This window comes from Pholcus phalangioides, unplaced genomic scaffold, assembly GCF_987345545.1.
Source record: "Pholcus phalangioides strain wild (caught in Gottingen) unplaced genomic scaffold, Ppha-v1.0 ptg000005l_1, whole genome shotgun sequence".
Classification (NCBI taxonomy): domain Eukaryota; kingdom Metazoa; phylum Arthropoda; class Arachnida; order Araneae; family Pholcidae; genus Pholcus; species Pholcus phalangioides.
This window is the reverse complement of record NW_028301598.1, coordinates 9444822-9463101: the sequence shown is the minus strand read 5'-3', so window position 1 is coordinate 9463101 and position 18280 is coordinate 9444822. Positions and strand designations below refer to the sequence as shown.

General features: G+C 37.9%; 1 protein-coding gene across 1 annotated transcript; it reads left to right on the top strand.

Moving 5' to 3' along the window:
• Positions 1–70: 70 nt before the first annotated feature.
• On the top strand, positions 71–17013 carry HemK2 (HemK methyltransferase 2). The gene is made up of 7 exons (XM_089232283.1): positions 71–296; positions 3851–3937; positions 5836–5926; positions 7504–7587; positions 8924–9065; positions 13164–13325; positions 16786–17013. The coding sequence occupies exons 1-6, from the start codon at positions 172–174 to the stop codon at positions 13268–13270; spliced, it is 636 nt and encodes a 211-aa protein (XP_089088409.1). The 5' UTR covers positions 71–171; the 3' UTR covers positions 13271–13325; positions 16786–17013.
• The last annotated feature ends 1267 nt before the right edge of the window (positions 17014–18280 follow it).

Sequence of the window (18280 nt, the reverse complement as noted above, 5' to 3'; positions counted from 1 at the left end):
CATCTCAAAAAAAATTTCTTTTTAATTTGAACTGACGTCATGTCATGTTTGCTCCTTGGACAGTTTAACTGAGCTCGACTGTAATCAAAACAAATAACAAACAGCTGTTTTTCCTGGGCGAAATTTTTGAAAAGCACGTGGGATCGTGACTGATTGATTATTTGATCGAGGATGGAAACGGCTTGTTATAACGCCTTGAATAGATTGAATTTCAACGAAGTCTACGATCCAGCGGAAGATTCATTCATTCTCATTGATGCTTTGGAGAAGGACCTCGACATCATCACATCTAGCAAGTAATAATTGCCAAATTTTAAAAATTAATATATATATATATACATATTTTCTTAAGTTTAAATTATGTTGATGTGAATCTAGAACACTACATGATCCACACACTATATGTTCCACAAACAATGGTGATATTATTCGTGATTTTTGGCAATTAACCTACGCCAACAGCATTCTTGCCAACTCCAGTTTGGTGGTTTCCTTATGACACGCACACAATCACTATCACTCGAGATTTGGTCTGAATTCGATTTTCTCAACAAGCATCATTCTTATCAACCCCAGTGAAGCCTCAGATTCCATCATTAGGGCATACACCAAGTTGGCAAGTTTTTGTTGTAAGTGACAAATTGCTCCATTTTCAGTGCCAGTGGAAATGCTCTGTTAGACCCTAACCCCCATGGCTCGGAAGAGCAATATAGTGAAAACAAAGATTGCGGTTACCCCTTAGGCCCTCCTCACACGGGGAAACTAAAATTCAGCTCGAGTTGCCTCAACTTGAGAGTTGAGTTGACTTACAATACAATACAAATACAACGCCACAGCAGGCAAAATGCCGAATGAAGTGGCTGAGAAAAAGATGCCCATAAGAAATATGGATGTCATACTTGTATCCAAGCCCTTCTATACAAGCCTGGAACATCAACAACAAAACCTCCCAAAAATAAAACAATGTGTCTCTATCACGCCCACAACTAAGCTGGGGCAGTCAAGGGTGGAATGGGGCCCTAAAATTTTTTTCCCTCATTTAGCATAATAACACTTTCATGAGGGGGGGGGCGCTAGAAAAAGTTGACCCCAAGAAAGCACGCTACTGCCCTGGTCTATTGATATATTAAAACAGGTAAAGTGTTCAAAATAAGTGGTACAAGTGGACTTGAACGAATCAAGTTGCCCGTTCTCCCTCACACGGCGCTACTAAAAAAATATTCAAAGCCCGGGAAACTGAGTGGAAACAGCACAATCTATAGTTCTCCTTATCTTCCAATACTATCTTGTTGACCGGGATAGGGAAAATCTAAATTTATCAAAAATAAATAACAATCGTTACGAAGAAATAATTGCTACAGAATTTCAGCTCACAGGGTAAATACAAAATATCTTTATTCAAATTGATATCGTTTGGAAATGACAATAAAATGGTAAAATTATATAATGTTTTAGTATCATTTAATTTGCTTTGAGTGATTTCAACAACAAAAAAAGTTCTCAGTAAAACGTCTGTTTTTTTTCTCAATAAATAAGGCTCTCAGTACGTATGTGTTGGATTTATTATTATATTAGTTTATTGTTAATTAGTTTTAAATTATTGTTTAGTAGTATTTTCAGTAGTTTCACGAAATGAAACGGTAAAAACTGCTGTCCAAAAATATAACTGTTGTTTATGTTTCAGGGAATGATTTTTCCCGAATACTCCCACGCAGTGCGTGTAAGTGACCTAAATTGCAGGCATTCCAAGCAAGGGAGAAAACCAGGGAGCATCCCTATAGAGCACGTACTTGTTTAGGTACACGTTGTGAAAGTAGACCATATTTTGAAAATTCCTAGAGGTGCTCACGAAGGGCCATCTCAAGAGTATCGTGGACCCCGGGCCATTGTGTTTTTTTCTGAGGCCCTACTTGTCAAATTCACTTGGTTACTCCTGAAATTTACCAGATCTAATTTTCATGACACTCCATCTTCAAAAATACACTAGAAATGGTATATATATACATATATAGTGAGTATATGTTCTTTGCCCCCCCCCCCCCTGAAAAAGTTGAAATGTTAGGCCTGGTTTACCATTTCATTCAGTGGCGTCAAAACCGAGGGTGCTCAAGCCCCCACAGTAATTGGTGGCATGGATCTCAGCACTCCCAGACTTGATTCAGAAATTAAAACTTCCGATATAAAACTAAAGGGGGAGCACCCACAGTTTCGAAGCGATTACGACATACCCCTGTGATTTTATTTTTCAAATAATGTCAATTTAATTAAAGAAATCTTGTATTTACCTGTGAGCTGAAATTCTGTCGAAATTTCATTAAATGCTTTTTCGGTGACCTCTTTATTTAAGTATCCTATAATTATTTATATGTACTCTGGATTGCTTTTCACTTTACGAATGACGAAAATATGAAGGAATGCTAGAGATGGTTTCTTCAACAAAAGTTGGTGGCGACTAGCATGCCAGTCGCCAAGTGACTGAGTCACGTTCGATATTTCGTCGCCAATACGCTAATTTCCTCGTGTGAGGGCTTCTACGGGCAATATACGTGCATGTTTTCTGGAAACGATTCCTCTTATCAGTTGCCGGACTTTAGTTTCCCCGTGTGAGGAGGGCCTTATTCGGCACCAAGACCTTGAGTTGCAACTTTCATGCAATCTAATGCATAACATAAGTAAATAGAAAGTTTTTTTTTTTTTACTACTCGCCTCTTTTTTTCCCCCTTTCTCGACAGCACAGTAATAATCCATGTTATATTTCATAATAATGCAGTAAAGAGTATCCAAATGTGCTTTATAATCACAGAATGGAACTGATAATACATTGGTATTACCAAATTTAAAAAAATCACGGAGATGTAAGATGAAATTTACACCCCGGAAAAATAAATTACGCAGGGTTTGAAGTCTTAGTGAAGCCTTAACCCAACAAAAGAAGTGAAAAAACTTAGTGAGGCCTTGGCCCACACTGAAAAAACAATGGAAAAAATATCAGCGATGAAAACGAAATGATACAACAGCTCAGAAAATGTTTTGTCTAGTCACTAATATACCTGCATGTGAATATGCAAAGAGTAATAAGAGAGGGAACCTTGTAAAATTTGTCACAGCTATGATTTTACTTTTATTACTTACACATAGATGTGTAACTATGTGATACATATACACATAGATGTGTCTGTATGTGTGATTTCACTTACACATAGATGTGATTTTACTTTTATTTTGTCATGAGGACTAATCACCCCTCACCCCCGAATATAAATATTAAAAAATGGATACAAAATGCAGTGTCCTTTCGCTTTGATTCTCGATTACCCTTATTAGCTTCACTTCATCTGTGAATTCGCTAGCAATCACATCGATACCCTGATCGAGTTTATCAATAAAAATTGAAAAAGTATGGGGCAAAGGACACTTCCTTGAGGAACTCCACTAGTGATGCCTGTCCAATCAGAGAATTCCCCGTTCACCATAACCCGTTGTGACCTATCTCTCAACCACAATTCTATCCAATTCAGCAAGTTGCCCCCAATCTCGTGTAAATGATTCAAGAGTTGTTGGACCATAGACCCGATCGCATGCATTCTGGAAATCAAGGTAAACACCATCTAAATTTTAAAGCCTTAGTCATGATCATTGGAGCAAAGGAGGTTAGTTACACATGACTTCCCCTTCTTGAACCCATTATACTTTTCAGACACCACAATATTTTCTTCTATCCACTTCACCAATTGTCTTTTGAAATCAGATGCATTCAGTCACAAGAGCAATTACCTAGCGAGATTATTATTATTATTCATGGTGGATTTTTAATTATTCGTTGATATCAAAGTTTTTTTTTTATTCATAGACCGACAATATGCTTAGAGGTTGGAAGCGGATCAGGTGTTGTGATCTCTTCACTAGCAAAAGCTCTTGGGCATTCTTCGTATTACTTGTGAGTATATGTTGTATTTGTCATATTCGGGTATTAATCATTTACATATAGTAGTGCCTCGAGTTACAAGTTCAATTTTGTTCCCAAAAGTTATTCGCACCCTGGAAAACTTGTATGGTTAAGTGATGCATCTGTGCAATTGATTTTTCATGTTTGTCTGTGTTCCGTGCGACCTGCACAATGAGTAACTATAGCACTTTGAATTCTGAATATATGAGAAAATGATGAAAAAAATATAATTCACACACCCCATATGACACTTTTACTGGTGCATACATGCTCAACCCTTGGCCCACAGGACAAATGTGGCTCTCGAAGTCGTCTAATGTGGCTTCCTGGCACATTTCCAAATTACTTCAGTGATTCATGTCACATTTTCAGATATTTAAGCTACGAACAGAAGATGCTCCTGAGTCAGCAATCCAGCTATTGGCCACTTGTACTGACATACATGACATCGACACATTTCGTAGGGGCTACCCCTAGGACTACATAATCATAGGGGTATCTCTCCCCCCCCTCATGGCAAAGCTGAACATTCATCACTACTGACAAGCTTTAAGTCAATGTTGGCATGTCTGGCTGTCTGAGAAAATTCAAATTTGTATAAAAATTGCACGCTTTTAATAGATAATAGACTTTTCATTTTTTTAACGACCTCAAACACACTATCCTCTATAGATCTAATTAAATTCTGTAGGGTTTTTCAACATCGAAACTGTACCCCATGCTTCCTCAATAGAGCTCTTCAAGTCATTGATAGTTGAATGCTGTATTTCATTTGCAAACACATTTATTGTAAATATGCAGCACATATTCCTAATAGAATTGAAGTCAGGTCTCATCAATGCAAGTCTAAAACTGATACGTTTTCGTGATTAAAGAGCATTTTTGTGGCAGAAGTTCATTGAAGATACACGTCATAATGTTGAAATGTCGAGTTGGGTCTGTCTTAAATCTTCTCCAATCAGTAGCAAATTGTTATCAACGATCTCCTTTAAGCATCAGAGTTTTGACGAGCAATTTCAAAAGTTAAGGAAGCCTGACCATTAGAAGCAAATGCTGCCCATACCATTATCAAAGCTCAACTTGCTGTTTGTTGAAAACATCCATCTGGAACATGTGAGTTACATTTTTTTGCACCACTAAATATGATACCAAGCTATTTGTCTCCATAAAACATGATTTCATACCAATTTTCTCCCCACCTCTCTTTGGTGCCTCGTTGTGACAGTCGATTTAACCTAACCACTCTTTTACGAATAAAATAAAAGCTTCTCTGACCTGTCTACAAACTGTATCTGTTTCATTCCAGGATCCATAATTTCATGCAAGGTCATATTTTTATCACTGAAGCCAATCTTCCAACAGTTTTATTTTTGCATAAACTTGTGCCACGTTGCCTACCACAGCCAGGTTTTGGCTTTTGGGACACGTTGGGTCAATACATGTCAGACACTTCATTTCGACCTGCTCAGAGCAATGCCTTTTACAGCCTTTCTTTTTGCTTTCAAATGAAGTACTCAAAGGTTTTCATCATACAAAATATGTAATGACTGGCAGTTTTTTTTAATGAAAACCAATCCAATAGCTTTCCACTTATACACTATTATATCTCTGAAATGGCATATAGACGCAATCTTTGAAATTTGAAGTTTGACGTTTTTGAGACAACTATTTTTCAAAATTTTGTGTTTAAAAAATCGAAAACTTATTTTCTTCGACAATGACCGAAGTTTAAAGTAGGGTTTTGCATTCTGATCACAAGCAAAAATAAACAATAAAAAAAATATGTTAAATTCGAATTTGAAACGGTGTCAATAGCGCAGTTAAAAATCTATGGTGTCTAAACTTTTGAGATGGACTGTAATATCTGTTGAAAATTTTCTTTTTGCCAGAACCACAGACATCAATCCAGATGCTGTTCTTGCCACAAAAGCTGTCGCAACATGTAATGAGGTTTCTGTGGAATGTATTCGTTCTGACCTGGTATGTACCTCCAAGTTGTGTCCAATAGCTATTAATTTCACTGTATGAAAGGCCATCTTAATGCACGGACACACTTAGGTAGTGCACGCACTGAGCAACATTGATTGTGTACTAGCTGGTAGATGCTTCAGTGTAGGGCTTGACTAATGTAATCTCTATGGAGCCTTAAATAGTGGAATTCGGGACTAAAATTTTCAATCCATGGCTACTAAATGAGAGTCCAGGGACAACTCGACAGTTATTTTAGAATTTACTACTATGCTCAAAAAGTTCCGAGACTTATTACAGAAAAAACCTGTTTATTTGGTGTTCCCTTCCAAGTAACTAACTACCCAGTGCAATTATATATTTTTGCCATTAAAGATTTAAATGCGGATTGCAAGCCTTTTTTTTGTCACATCCTCCAGTGCCCTGGTCACTTGTCATCACAAGGACCCGTGTTCGAACCCCACCTATGTCACAGTGGTGGTCGGCTGAAGTTGGTTTCCTGTGGTTCCAACTTCAAGGCACAAATGCGGCCAATCTCACCGTTAAAAAAGTCTCGCCACAGAGAGCAACAGGCCAACAACAGTAGTGTTATTCAATCATCACACTTCAGTCACAGTTGGAAAAATTTATGACAGATGGCAGCACTACACAATTAACATTACACATAGACAAACTTCACATTAGTTTCACAACACGTAAATTCCAACATGTACCAATTCTTTGGAAGTCCCGTAGAGGAATATGGAGGAGGGGGTGCATGTATGGTATAGTAGTAGTAGCTCCTTTGTCGCTGTGTATCTTCAGAACTAGACTCTCGTTGCCTCCGAAGCAAATTCTTTATCTAAAGAAAAAGAGCCACATGGGGCAAGATCAGGGAAATAAGCTGATTGTAGAAGTATCGGAATGTGATGCTTTGACAGGTGATCTGACACCAGGAGAGACCTGTGAATCCTTAAACGTCTGCATGATTCAGTGAGACTCAAGGGACCAGATCTTTGGAAGGTCAAGTTTCAGATGCTCCATCGTGACGATGCGCCAGCTCATAAGTCCCCTGATGTCAAATTACCTGTCAAAACATCACATCCTGACACTCCACAACCAACTGATTCATCTGATCTTGCACCCTGTGCCTTTTTTTTTCCCGGATAAAGAATTTGCTTTAAAGGCAATGATTCTCGGGTTCAGAAGAAGTGCTGCGAGATGTAGGCACTGGAGGATGTGGCGAAAGGAAGATGGAAATCTACATGTACATCCATGTATGAACAATGGTGAAAATGTATAATTGCACAGGGTAGTCACTTCAAAGAAAACATCGAATAAACAAGTTCCATTTGTATTCATTCTTCCATAATAAAGTATGTTTCATAATTTTTTGAACATATGAGTAAATACAGTCGGTTCTCACTTTTGGTGAACCTCCGGATATAAAAAATGAAATCGCCATCAAGATGTACTCTTATTTGAACAGATAAATGGCAAACATATTGCAAACCAAATTTTCAGTCTCTTGAAGTTTGTTATGACATTGCTTGACAGTATTCGATTCTAAGGAGAGGAATAAATGGTGATTGTTCTCTCTTATCTTTCAGATGAACTGTTTCATCGATAGGCTTGATAATTCAGTGGACCTATTGCTTTTTAATCCTCCTTATGTTGTTACAGACACTGAAGAAGTGAGTCATACTTTTTTTTCTCGTGAAATCGAAATGTTATTCAAATATGAAAATTGTGTTAGAACATCGTGGATGGTATGCATCGAAACAAATCTATTTCAGCTTCTCTCATATTGTATGGAATTGAATTATAACAATTAAATTACATAGAATTGTGGTCATGAGATAGGTTGCAGCTGGTTATGGTGAATGAGAAATTTCCATTCGGACAGGTGTCACAAGTGGAGTCCCTCAAGGAAGTGTCCTGTATTATTTTCACTTTTTATTGATAAGTTCAATCAATCAGATGAGTGGGTTGTTAGCAAATTAGCAGATGATGTGAAGCTAATTGGGGTAGTCGGTAATCCAAGGAAGAATATGATTGCAGCTTTGGCTAATGAATGGAACATGATCTTCAGTGTGGATAAGTGCATGGTCGCTCATTTTGGTTGGAACAACCAACATTTCACTTATGCGTTGAATATGGTATCACTATCCCGGATGCAACTAGGGTCACTGATTTGGGAATTCTCATTGACGAGTTGCTTAGGTTTTCTGAACATTGTTCAGCGTTGGTCACAAAATCGAATAGAATGCTTGGTCTCATTCTCAAAAAGGTCTCTTCCCGTTTCCCTAAAGTCATTCTTCTGCTTTTTCCGAGGCTTGGGTCGTCCTGGACTGAAGTATGGCATTAGGTTTTGAAGACCATACCTACAGTGGTTACAGACTTGATTGAGGTGGTGTAGAGAAGAGTTACGGGTACTCTTTGTTAGCACACAATTCGGGTTTCTGTATTTTAGTTGCATTTGGCATCCATATTTTTTATGGGTATCTTTTTCCCCTCCACCCCATTGGATATTTTGCCTGTTCTGGCCTTCGTATTTGTGTGACGTGTTTTCCTTTCTTTTATGCTTAATGAAAACTCGCCTAAAAACATTGTATTACTGGACAGACTAGATAAACGAGTGAAAGGGGGGGGGGAATGACAAGAATTTTGGTGGGGGGAGATACCAAAGTTGTAGAACTTAGATAAGCATAGATTTAGCCATGTTGTTCCATAAAAACCAGTCGTTTTCTATGGGGGAAAAGCAAACTCACTGTCCCCATCTCGATACAGCCTTGGATACAGCCTTGAGGTTGATAAGACTGATGCTTGTTGAGAAAATCGAATTCAGACCAAATCTTGAGTGATAGTGATTGTGTGCGTGTCATAAGGAAACCACCAATAATTGCTGATTCTCAAATTTATTGCAGGTAATTATTGGTCCAAAGCTTTGCTCATCAGAATACTTTAAATGATAATTTTGTAAAAATATTTTGTGAGAAATTAACATCTTGTGTATTTTTTTTCCGATAGATCACTGGCGATAAATTGCAAGTTGCAACAGCAGGAGGACGTAGGGGTCGTGAAATTATCGATAGGTTTTTATCATACGTACCGAAAATGTTATCACCAAAGGGCTTGCTTTATTTAGTATGCATCAAAGAAAATGATATAGGTAAGGTTTCCTTCCTCTGTTGAGTATATTTCCCAGCTAACTGTCTTGATGACCACACCGATATACCTGGTGACATTTTGATCTTTTATTTGTTTTGCTCATTCTTACACGGTAGTCCAGGCGCAGATCCAGAACAATGTGAGAGGAGAGACAAATTTTTATGCGAGCCGATCTTCTCATTAAAAAGTGTCACCATAGCGAACAACAGGCCTACAATGGTACAATTATTCAATCAGTACACTTCACTCATATTTAAAAAATTGATGGTAGATGGCAGCACTATAACAAGCATTAAGCAGAAACAAAACTCCACTTTAGGTCCACAACACATACAAGCATATTTTCCAGCATGGCCCAGGTCTTCTTCGACCACCTGCTTATATCTCTATATTGAGCCAGAGCGGCGAACCACAATTTGGTTAGGAGCAGGTGCGAATTGTGTAAGTTTGTTTGATCAATCCTTATTTCAGGACAAATTTTCCCATATTATTCCACTGTCAGGAGGGGGAGGGGGTCGTTCACATTGCCATCTCTGGATCCACGCCTGAACGAAGGCAGGCATTTTCAGTTGCAAATGAAGCTGAAGCAGATATCTTTAGCTGTAAATGGACCAAAGGCAGACATCTTCAGCTGTGAATGAAGCTGAGGGTGACATCCTCAGCTGTGAATTGAGCGAAGGCAGACATCTTCAGATCTTTAGCTGTGAATAAAGTGGAAGCATGCAAATCCACAGGGCGATGCGTCAGAGAAGCAAATTTATGTGTAGGTGCATAAAATCATCCCATATTTTGTGAGACAGACAAATTTTCCTCCCATTATTTGGCTTTTGGGAGGGGCGATCACCCCCTTCCACACTTGCGGTAATCTATGAGTAAACTACTCAGAGTAGATTCATCAGTTATATTCCAGAAATCAAATACAACAAATGGTAACATTATACTAGGTTTGTTCAAACTAATGAAGCTAGAAAGGCGTGGTTTGGTGCACATATTTATGCGATCCTGATGTGTGCATGCTTGAATTTTTCCTGCCTGCAGATCCTCGATGAGTGAGCAAATGTGATCACTGCCAGATTTTTATTTTTGACAAAAATGGCAGATAAACTCAAACAACGTTAGTGCATTAAATTTTGTGATTCCTGAATGGAAACAATCCGCAAGAATCAACAGGCATTGTGGGGGGGGGGAAATAAAGTGGGTAGTACAACCACTTCAATGATGATCATACATCAGTCATGCTGACCATTTGACTCCAGTGGCGTGGTTCATCATGAGTATGCACCATGTGGCACAATCATCACCAAGGAGTACTTCCAAGAGATTCCAAGTTGTCTTCACAATGTTGCAGATGCAAACAACCTGATTTGTGGTGTACAGGCAATTGAATCACGACACGATAACGAACAGACCATTCTTCACATTTGTTTCAGCGTTTCGTAACCAAACACAACACACCTGTGTTTCATTAGGCTCCCTATGTGTGACTCTTGGCTCTTTTCCGCAAGCTAAAAATGCCTTTTGAAATGGACCAGATTTTAGGCAAATGAAAACCTATAGCATTCATTTACACCTCACTCATCAGCGATATCACGGTGAATCTCAGCTTCTGCGGGCAAGAAAAAATTCCAGCATGTACATGAGGATCGCCTACATACGTGCACCAAATCACACCTTCCCAGCTCCCCTGGTTTACATACAAAAAATTATTTTAAGATACTTTTTGAACAAACGTCATAAATATACATGAACGCATATTACATAATTTAAAGAAGGGGTGCAAATGATAAAGACCCTACCTTCTCCTTCACCCTTCTCAGTTCCGGTCATTTGCTTCTGAATTTCACTGTCATTCGACCAAAAAAATCTTGTCTGTGTCTCAAAGTTGTGAAATATACATGCTCCATCTATGCTGTCATCGCGATCACCCACACATACTCCCGAGTATGCTCACAGATGTGTTGTACTCAGTTTTTTCCTGTATTGACCTGCACGTGATGTAGCCCATAATTTGTAACTATGTTTTGAAGGAATGAAAGATAAAAAAAAACCGCTACTTAACATTTGGCAATTTATAAAACAAACTAGAACTTTTTTCCCGATACAGTAGAACCTCTTGATAACGGACACCCATGGGACCATAAATTTTGTCCTCTAACTGGAGTGTCTGCTAATGGGGAGGTATAATGTATAGTGAAACCTCGTTTATATGTCTTTCACATTCATATGGTGCTTGGCTTTGGTCGGAATTGGTTCCTATGAATTTTAATTTTAAAATGTATATGTTACTGTAAAAGTGGAACGCACACCAGTGCGGTGGTTATTCGTAATTACCAAATTTCTCTATAAAGTTTGATTAAATTTCACTACATTTATCAATTACCTGTGATTATGCATAACTTCCAAAGAAAAATGGAATGTTTGATAAATATCAAAAAATTTACAACGGCTCTTCTCTTCATTGAATCAATTAATTATTTCTACCCGTACACAAAACGTGTGCTACACGTATTTTGCAATAAGAATTGAATGAAATTAAAAAAGTGCAAAAATAAATGAAAAACCATCATCAGTCTTGTAATGTTGGCGTTCTTCACGCGTATCAACAAACAAAACCAACATTATTCAAATTAACCACCCTGGACCATAGTTATGCTTTGTTTGGCCTGCAACGGTAACTTCATATCTTCAAACATTACACTTCACTCATAGTTCGAAAAATACGTGGCAGACAGCAGCACTATAACAAGCACTACACAGAAACAAGCTTCACATTAGGTTCACAACACGGACACGCATATTCCAACATGTACCAATTTATTAGAAGTTCCGCAGAGGAATATGGGCAAGGTACATGTGGTTTAGTAGTAATCATGCTTAGTTAGTCAAGTAATTAATTGAGGGAATATCGTATTTACCAATATGAGCTTGATTATAATCACTGTTAAATGTGTTAAATTCTTGATTTTTGAATAAAAATTAATAAATTAGTTTGACCAGATTTACTGTCCACTATCAAGTGTCCGCTGACGGGGAGTGAAATACATTAAAGCCCTATTCCACGGAACCAGGGATCAGAAAAATGTCCAAAAGCTTAATGGGAGGTATCCATTAGGGGAGGTTCTACTGTATAATAAACTGTGGCCATGGGTTTTGTTAGACCATTGCCTTGAGTACTGCTAGCCCCAGCTTGTCCTCTGGAAATGTTTTTTCTTCAGCCCTTCCAATGAACGTGCTAGGAAAATGGTGTTCAACCCCCTAGGCTGCCTGCAGACTGAATGTGGCCCACCAAAGAATTTCATCCGGCTTATTCCTGAAAAAACAATATAATGGGTGAGCACCAGAATGGCGTTTTGGTAAAATGCTCGTCCACCACCGTGAAGGTTGCTGTCACGATCCCAGGTTCAAACCTGAGGAAGGATATAGATAAGATATTTTCCCTAACGAGCTTGAGGCAACCACTGATAGACAGTGCCTTCATTTCCAACCCATCTCATTAATGGCAGTAAATTCCAATATAGTGTTATGGCCAGAGTTGGTGTTTGGTGAAGTAATATAATAGGTACACTAGTTTTTTGCTCACGATTTGTAACCACATCACACATCTGGCGTACAGAGTGTAAATGTTTGTGCCTCGCCTGTGATAACAACATGGTTATAGATACATTCGAAGGTTTTTAACTGCTGACTGATGCAGAGATATATTTTAAAAAAAGAGAAAATTCAACTGCCCTTGCCGGGAATAGAACCCACATCCTCTCAATTCCCGGGTGAGTGCCCTAGAATAGCTACGAATATCTCAATCTTTCCTTAGAGTTCATGTGCACTGGATGGGACTGTACGTACAGATTGGATTTTCCGCAAGGGCAGAGTTGAATTTTCTAAATATACCTTTGCATCAGCCTGCTGTTAAAAACCTTCATATGGATAGCGGAGTGACATCATCCTCAGATATAGGTAGATTGTCAAAATTCCTAAAAGTAAAGAAAAGTCAGGGTGAGCGGGAGAAATCAATAAACCACACTGACTCCAAACGTTCCTGAAACTGAACGAAATCTGCTTAAAAGTTTATTACTGATTTTTCTTTTTGCTCATTATTCAGATGAACTGTGTTCGTCGCTGGAATCTCATGCTATTCAGGGAGAAGTCGTCCTGTCAAGACGATGCGGGATCGAACTCCTATATGTTCTGAAGTTTACAAGAACTTGAGAGATCAAAGACATTGTTCATTATTATCAAGGATGTGCACTCAGTTTCTGCATTGGTAAGTTTTACATCAAAGTTTGATAAATCGAGAATTATAGATGCAACTGTGAAATTTATTAGGAGCTGAGTATGTTTCTTTTTTTTTTTAGAAAAACTTACCGAAATAATGTGTCTTTTTATTTTTCCGAACTTGGTGACTTCTTTCCGTGTTCATAGGCAGGCTAATATCATTTTACACTCTGTTCAAACTCTAATTTGATAATCACATGCATAAAACTTAAGGTGCCAGTGTAGGATGGCCAGATGTCCGTTTTTCATCCTACCTCGAAAAAGGCTTTCTGGATCTGGACACCTGTTTGTCCCGGTTTTTGTTTGAACAATGAAACAAGTATTTTCAGTATTTTTTCCAACTTTTACCTACGTTAGATATTATGCTAGTAATTTATTATTTCACGGTTATACTAGATGCCCTGTAAGTGCTAATGCATCCTTTATCTCAGTGGTTCTCAACCGGGGGCCATATGACCCCCTTGTGGTACTGGGATACTTCAAGGGGGCCACGGAAGAAAATAGAAAAAGGGGCCATGACAGGTGGTTTGGAGAACTGAGAAGAAAAATTAAAATGTGAAGAAATAAAGATTTTATATTAGTGACTAACACTTACATTGAGAGAGAGAATCCAACAAAACCACCCGTAAAACTAGGGCCTTCTTTAGGGCATGGACCCACCCAGGCCTCACTGCCTAAATTTTGCAACAAGTTCCCTAGTATGGGGTTTTTCTCAAGTCCCCGGCTAAATTTTTCTGACCCCCCCCCCTCTCTATATGAAATTTATTGTATGAAAAACAAAAACAAAAAAAAGATGAAAACCATATTAGGCCCCGGGCTGTAGCTCTGTCAGTCTCACTCTTGTGAGGGGTCATGCTCAGGGGCCTCATGCCCATAAGTGACCCCACTTTATGATAGTTTGTATAGTACAATTAATTTTGAAAATAAGTAGGAAATATGTAGGCTGTTTATTTCCAGCTTAAGTATGGGACTACCATAGCATCACTTTGCCTATGGTGGAGGCCCCATGATGTTGAGACGGTCCTGATAGAACTCGGACTAGCGGGGAGATAAATAAATTCTAGGCTAGTGGTCTGGAGGCCAATTTTCTTTGCAAAATTTTCGTTCAGTATAAATTCACTGAAAAAATCAATTCAATACGTATAAAGTGTCTTGCTTCTAGATGAGAGTTGAAAACTCTCAGAGTTGAGAGTGAAGATAGGGGAGCCACGAGAAAAAAAAGGTTAAGAAACACTGCTTTATCTCATAAACCGTCTGCCATAGAGGCATGTTTCCAGTTTGAGAAATGCTCAGAAGGCGTTCAAAGATTACCCTGTAACAGTTTTGAGAGTGAAGATACAGAAGATACAGTGTGTAACAAAATAAAAAAATCTAACTTTTTATATGACCCGTCTTCTTACAGTCAAACTTGTTGCCCTGTTTTACCCGAGTCCAACAAGAGATCCTCTGTGTTGTTAACTGCAATATTTGCATTTGAAAATCGGAGAAAAGATGGGAAAGAACAGTATAAATGAGGGAAATTGTCCATTAGTTTTTTACTGTTTTTTCATAACTTTTCGCCAATTTTTGAATTCAAAGAGACCTTAAATTTTTTTTGTTGGTCTCAAGAGTTAGAGAACGAGGGGAAACTGACAAAATTTTAGATTTTTTATTTTGTTACATGCTGTATTTTCAAAACTAGTACAGGGTAATTTTTGAACACCTTCTGAGCATTTTTTAAATTGAAACTATACCTCCACGGTGGATGGTTGATGAGATAAAAGCTGCATTAGCACTTACGGGACACCCTATATTTTTGCCATGTTAATATTTTACATGATCAAAGGATGCTGAATCCATTTTGAACCACTCTAGCCTGTTTATATGTGCAATATTGGGGGTTTGAATGTGGGTGGTTTGTCGAATATAAACCTGCTCAGCATTTTTTCCCCCATCCTACGAAGAAAAATGGGGGGGGGGGTGCCCCCCCCCCATTGCCGAGTTTGGCCTTGCAGGCAGATTTCAAGGGCTTCGACACTGTGATTATAGATGTTAAAGAAATCAGATATTCGGATATGGGATATAAGCTTCTTATGTTGTAAGGTTGGGATTGCGTTTTCTAGGCAAAAGCAAAAAGTGCAAAATGTGCAAGTAGACGATGCTGTACTTGGCCAGCAGTATAATCTATTTTGTGCAACCACATCATTTCGGCACTTCCACAGCGTCAGTGTGTGGATAGAACTTCTATCAAGATGCACATTGCAATACCAGCAAAGCAGCTGCTGAAGACCCATTTTGACAGGACGCACCTTAACCCTTGCAACTACTGGCTGTGGGGGTACCTCAAAATGTTATAAACAGTGGTCAGATTGTAAACTTTGATGAATTGTAATCTCCAGCACATTCCATATATGTTAGAAGTTCCTCATTCCTCAGGAATATGAACGGGGGAAAGGGGGCGCGTTTGGTTTAATAAAGCTGAATTGCAAGCACATCCACATTATGACCATGGCATATTCCGATTCTGCTGTTGAACAAGAATTTTTGTGCTTTCAACCTCATAGCCAGAACACGCGGTGGACAACATATTTAACATTTTTTGAGTAAGTTGTAGTTATTTGTTCAATTACTTCATTTTTTTTGTGATGTTTCCGTGAATTATGGACTCGTGCAATGCTATAATTAAGTTATAATTTTGCCTTGACTGGCTATCGTTTCCATTCTGCGAGCAAATTTCCCACATGTTGGATGATGTCATTAATTTTACATTTTTAAGTATTTTTTCCCCTTTATCAAATAAAATTGAATTTTTTCAGGAATATTCATGTCAATTTTCAAGTCATTCTGACAATCGCTCTTTTTTTACAGTGTTTTGAAATCAGAACCTTAGTTATAATCACCCTGTATATCGTAAATCATTGTTAATTAATCTGCATTATTTATGCATCATTAAATGCATTATATTCACCTAATTTTTATTACTTTTTGCAAAATAGCTTCCTAATTAAGTATACTGAAAGTAACTGGAGAAAAACATTTATATATTATATGATTAATAATAACATTAAAAGAATTTTCAAACACACAGTAATCCATTGAGTTAAGCAAAAAATAATTAAATTGCAAAAGTTGGTTTTTGTTACAGTTTAATAAATATTTATTGATTAATTAGCATGGGAATAGTGTTAATTACATTAATAAACATTTTATTTTCGTTAATTATTGGAAGTTTGAATGATTTTTCAGAAATTTCATTGTTTTTAATGTTAATACTATTTAAAACAAAAAAACTGGTTTAAACCAAAAAACCCCGGTTTTTTGGTTTTTTTCAAAAAACCGGTTTTTTTACCAACCCTGATGAAGGTAGAGGAAATTGTTACACATGTATATACAAAGTTTACATACTCATAACCAGTTCTTATTCCTGCGGCCATTTGAGCTTTATTTTGGATTTTTTGTGTCTTTCTCAGGTGGATGCCATCCATATGAAGTATGAGAATCATGGCATTTGCACAAAATATAGTCCACCTGGACAAGTGATACAAGTTGTGAATGGGTGGCGTCAAACAGTGTTACAAACGACGAGCTGTATCGGAAAAATCAAGAAAAAAAAAGAATGGCCCTCGCCAAAAGTCTTGTCTTGCTGTATGTAGCAAAGTGAGCTTAAGGGGAAAATAAATAGAATTAATTATAATATCAAACCATTTTGTGTTTATTAAGTTCATGAGGAGTACATTTATGTTACTTCCCATCCAGTCAGACTTTTGCAAACTGTATGGATAAATTTAGGTATTGTTTGCCACTGATGTTGTTGTGACACAACATTTGGGCCAAATTGAAAGGAATGCAGTGACACTACTTTAACACACACCAACTCTGGTCATATATCACCATACACCAATTTCCAACCAATGGAGTTGAGTGGAAAATGAAGGCACCATCTATGTCGGTTGATATTCTTTGGCCAGATTTGAACCCGTAAACCTTGATGGTAACCTTCATAGTGGAAGACAAGCATCTGTGCTACTGGTGCGCCAATGCAGTGACAGCAGTCTGATATCAATAAAAAATTTGCCGTGGTTCAAGAAGAAAGTGTTCGACATTCTATCTTTTTTTATAGTTAAAGTATTATGCCAGCATTGATAGGGGGTTTCGTATTTGTTGACTTTTAATGAGGAGATTAAAATAAAACTCATCTAGGAGAGACCTCCTAGATGAGGAGACGTGTATAAATGATGCTTATGTCATCAACCACCCTCTGTAAAAATATCAAGTATTCTTAATAAAACCTTTTCTGGGAATGTCAAAAACAAGAAAAATGTTTCGCTAGTTTGTGGGCATTTGAACTCACACTCTTCTTATTTATAAGTCTTCTAAATGTTCCGCAGATCATTCAAATGATCTAGAAATGTATCCAGGCTGCTCAAGTGTTTTAGAAGTGTGTAGTGGGTTGCTTAAGTGCTTTAAAACTGCCACACTTCACTTAAGGGATTTGTAAATGTGCCATGGATTGCTTAAGCATTCTGGAACTGTGCCACAGATCACTCGAGTGACCTGAAAATGTATCTCAGATTATTTAAGCTATCTTTGATGTGATCACTTATTTCATTTTTACAAATATAGGTTTGAGGTGGCTGGCCTCATCAGATAACCCAGAGTTCCATGGGACGAGCATATATGACTTGGAGCAGGCATCTTCAACCCATTGCTCCCTGAAGCACTCAAAATACTCAATGTTAGTGATTTCGTACTGGTGAGCACTTGATCAACGTTCCAATTAAACACCTTGTGCAAATTGTGTTCAAGGTTTGAAATCATCCTGATTTCTTGCATTCACATATCAAACTTGCTGTAAGGATGCTCTTCCTTTGATGATGGGTACAGGTAGTGCTCGCGACTAGGAAAAAGTTGAAAACCGCTGACTTAAAGGGTGGGTCGCGATGAATTTCTTTAAGAGAAATTTGC

Bases quoted from the DNA above. Each gene is read 5' to 3' on its own strand.
- HemK2 (XM_089232283.1), top strand. From the start codon at position 172: ATGGAAACGGCTTGTTATAACGCCTTGAATAGATTGAATTTCAACGAA. The intron at 7,588-8,923 runs GTGAGTCATACT...TTTTTCCGATAG, and splicing joins TTGTTACAGACACTGAAGAA to ATCACTGGCGATAAATTGCA. The intron at 9,066-13,163 runs GTAAGGTTTCCT...CTCATTATTCAG, and splicing joins CATCAAAGAAAATGATATAG to ATGAACTGTGTTCGTCGCTG.